Source organism: Apteryx rowi, unplaced genomic scaffold (genome assembly GCF_003343035.1).
Source record: "Apteryx rowi isolate R43461 unplaced genomic scaffold, aptRow1 scaffold_141, whole genome shotgun sequence".
Lineage (NCBI taxonomy): Eukaryota > Metazoa > Chordata > Aves > Apterygiformes > Apterygidae > Apteryx > Apteryx rowi.
Window position 1 is genome coordinate 1282387 of NW_020447653.1, and position 4312 is coordinate 1286698.

General features: G+C 43.9%; 1 protein-coding gene across 1 annotated transcript; it reads right to left on the reverse strand.

Moving 5' to 3' along the window:
* Positions 1 to 263: 263 nt before the first annotated feature.
* On the reverse strand, positions 264 to 4312 carry RBM7 (RNA binding motif protein 7; the record flags this gene model as incomplete). Its single annotated transcript, XM_026057899.1, has 5 exons — positions 264 to 1171; positions 2022 to 2106; positions 2618 to 2720; positions 3329 to 3491; positions 4256 to 4312. Coding segments are annotated over 5 exons (825 nt in total), but the record flags the coding sequence as incomplete, so codon positions are not given.

The window sequence follows — 4312 nt, forward strand, 5'->3', positions numbered from 1 at the left end:
TTTCATCTCTCAAGGATTACCCTTCCTGCCAGACACTGCGTCTTTCTTTCTTTCTTTCTTTTTTTGTTGTATTCTAACACATTTTAAATTCTTGCTCTTTTCTAACCCTAGAAAAATGAAAGTACTCAAGAGGCACCTGTTTCCTGAGTGGCTTCACTTAAACAAAACCAATGTTACTCTCAAATTTCCAACCGCCATAGTGACTTCGAAGAAAAAAATACCACTATCAAAAGCTGTAAGGTAAGAACAAACGCACAGGCAAATCGAATCAATCAAGATGTGTTATCAAAACAAGCRTGGGTTATCCACAGATTTTACAGGGAAGCTTTTAATACTCTTCTCCAAGATGTATTCAAAGTTAACGTTTCTGTATCAAAACACTGAGATATATCGGATGCCACAAAGCATCATACCACTTCAAATCTGTTTAAAGGACGTACACCCGTATCTGATACAGAGACTACCTCTTTCAAATGCACTACAAAAATACAAACAGATTTTCTTTATAATACAAGCAAACAGCAATGATTTCTATTAAATTGTGGCACATTTTTTTTTCCTGCATAAAACCCTGAGGTGAAGAGTTAACACATTAAAAACTAAGATGCTAGTTTTGGAGGATTGCACTGCTAATTGTTTTACAAACATTAAAAGGTAACTTTGAGGGAGTTTTTATACACATATACAATTAGGAACAGATTCAATGTTCAACTTCCTTTTGCCAGCAAGTTCTTTAAAGCCTGCTGAATATTTGTTAATGCCGCGATGGGCACCATTTGCCCTCTCTGTAGCTCTCTCTTCTGTTATCGTAATCGTGGCTCCAGCCATCGCGATTCCTGTCATCGTAGCCAGATTCATCTCTGCTCCCCCTGTAATGATGATCAGGGTCACGACTTCTGTCTTCATAGCTGTAGTCGTCCCTTTTGCCCCTGCAGTAGTCAGGCCCACGGTCCCCAAAACGCTGCTCGCGGCCGAAATGCCGCCCCTCTGGGTAATAGGGATGGGAACTCATCCTGGTCTTGCGCAGTGCTGAAGGTACGTCTGGGCGCCACTGCATTTGAGGGGCTGCAGAGTGATTAAACGGATGACCGTGCTGGTACCCTGAGACCGGAAAGCCAGGCTGATCGTACTTCCCGCTGTATTGGGACTGCTGCCGCATAGCGCTATTCATCTGCGAAAGGAAGAGAAAAAAAGCTCAGTGGAATTGATGCACTTTCTTCCTGGCAGATGACTGACAGAGTGCATAAACCGTTTGATGGGGCAAGGTCTCGATAAATTTTAACCTCCTGTGCTGGCCTTGACATTCTACATTAATCACACTGTAAATACAAGGGAAAATGCTATGTGCCAAGAACACCACCACTCCTGATACCGTGCCTAACTGAAGACTGTAATGCCATCTATTGCTCATTTTCAGTTATTGTTCAATTAAGTTAAACATAATTAAATGAAGCTCATGGTTGCTTTCCAATATATACATTAGATTGGTGATCCATCTTAACCAAGATACAGGTCATTTCTTTTAACTTCTCTATATCATCTGTGTATTATATTGACTTACTTCCTGACTATTAAACACACTGATTTTCAGGAGTTACTATTCAAGTAACAACAGCAAAAAAAAAAAAAATCAGAGTTTTTTTTTTTTTTTTCCAAACAGTTGTTAACACCATCCTTTACAGAGCCTTGCTTACACCCCAGCTGGACAAAGCTTTGATTTGAAAACTCGCCAACAATATGAGACTAGTTGCAAACTTTCAGAATAGCTAGTACCGATTGCTTTATCTATAGCTGAACGCCTAAAGTTCAAAGAGCTTCCAGATATTAAACACTTAGAGCAGCAGGAACTGTAAATCTTTTGGAATTGTTGTTTCAACACTCCATAAACGCATTCCTGTGATGTAATACAATCATTAAAGGAAACATCTAAGTACTAAAAATTAGAGACAGCTCTTTCACAGGTTATCTATCAGCTGTGGGTGACCTGAGATTTAGACACTTAATGCAAAAGAATAGCATACCATGGCTTGTCTCTGAAGGTTATCAGGAGACCTCTGCACAGATGTGAATCCTGCCGCTACCATACGATCAGGACTCCTATCATATCTGCAGAAAAAAAAGATTAGGAATTTTAGAACAGGACTATTGCAGTCTGAAGGAGCACGTGCAGCCTAGTCACGTTACTCTGACTAGGAAACAATAACTCTACAAGCACTGACTGGAACTTATTACTGTTGTGAGAAAATAGTACAGGCATGCTTGCGTGATGTATTTGACAGCACTCTCCCCACTTTGCGTCACTGGATCTCTTCTGTTCCCATATGAAAATACTTTTTAAACAGGAATGGGACTTAGGCAGAACAACTGGCAGACAGATCTTTTTAAGAACAACCACTTTCAAGGTGACACTGTTCTTTTTCCATTAGGCTTTCAGGTACCAAGAACGCCAACTTGCAAGGGTACTAAGAATGCAAGTACTTACTCCACAGGGAAGAAAGATTATGTTGTGTTTAGAACAAGAGTGAGGAAAGCTAACTGCACAAGTACTGTTTTCTAATTCAAACTATGCTCCTGTGCCTGCAAGGATACAACACTTGCTTACTGGAATAGGTCTTACCTGCTAGGATTTGATGCTGAATGTGGTGTGCCGGATGGGCTTGTATTGGCAGTTCCATGTGGTGAACAAGACAAATTACCCTCGTGGGATGCATGACTGCTCCCTGAGGAGAAACAAACATTTCATAAGATCAACAAACATGAGTTAGCGTAACTTGGATATGAAGTGAACTTGTCAGATGCTAACAGTTTCCAAATGCTTAATTAGCTTTTGAATTTCATCAGTCATCTGCAAAAACATACAATCAAGTTTCCAAAACAAGATATTGCAACTGTTTTAATACCCAACGGTAAAGATGCAACTGGGTGCAATATTCCGGCCAACATGCCTCACTTAGCTGAACTCAAATGCAACTTTTACTCCTAATATGACAGCTTGGAACAGCTTTCAAGGGTACTTAAAAGACAATCAAACCAAAAAACAAACAAAAGACTCAGCTCAGGGGTTATACCTGACCACAACTGACAGAAAGGTCCCTTGCTGAAGCAAGAGGACAAAACAAAACAGCCAGTGCACAAACCTGGTCTGACACCATTGTTTTACGAAACTRTCAGCAATTAGGTAAGTGAGCGACAATGTGATGAGAAGCACATGCAATGAACGTTATTAATGGATTAAATATCTGTTAATAGGGGGAGGGGGAAGAAGGCAGCAGCTTTGCTTTCTCTCCAGTAACCAGGTTATTAAATGTTGGGGTTTTTTTGTGGGTACCTGATCGGAACTGAATTTTGATAGGCCTTCCAAAAAGTTTGATCCCATTAAGCAGACTCATTCCATAAGGGACAGATTCTTCATGTTTGAAATTCACAAATGCAAATTGCTTTGGTTTACCATCTCTATCCTTAGGGATTTTAACTTTAATTACTGGACCTGCCTGCAAATCAAGAAACAAAAGATGTTAAATAAAAATGAAGCAGCTCTCAAAAAAGTTTTAAATCTGACAATAAAAAAAAGGGGGAAAAACCTGAGCCAAGCAACTCATAAGGAAGCAGAGAAGAAGAATCCCACACATGCGTTGTGCTGGACATCACTGAGGTTCAGGCGAAGTCCTGGGGTGGCCAGCACAAGTGTGCGAGCACATGCGCCACTGCGTGTGCATGTGGGGGCAGAGCTGTGTGCAAGGGGGTGCGTTTGGGGAGCATATGTATGGGGAAGGTGTATGGGGCACATGTAGGTGGTGTGTTCGGAGCAGATATAGGTGGTGCATTCGGGGACATATAGGTGATGTCTTCAGGGCAGATATAGGTGGTACATGCAGGGCAGATAGAGGTGGTGGGTTTGGGGCAAATATATGTGGTGTTTGGGGGGCACACAAGTGATGTTCAGGGCACATATAGGTGGTGCGTTTGGGGCAGTTATAGGTGGTGTTGGGGGCACACACAGGGCCGCGTTGGGCGTGGGCAGGGGATGCGCGGAGCCCGCGTGGGTCGTGTTTGGGGCGCGCAGTGGGGCCAGCACGGCTCGGGCCCGGCGCCTGTGACAGCCATTACCGCGCGCGGCGCGGAGGTTTGTCTCCCCGCGGCCGCCGTAGGCCGCGGCCGGGCCCGCCCCGCCATGGCGGCAGCGGGAGCCCCCCCCATCTCCCCCCGTCCGGGCTATAAGTGCGCGGGCGGGCGCCGCGGCGGGCTCTGCCGGTACCTGGTGGAAGAGCTCGAAGATCAGCTCCTCGGTGACCTTCGGGTCCAGGTTGCCCAC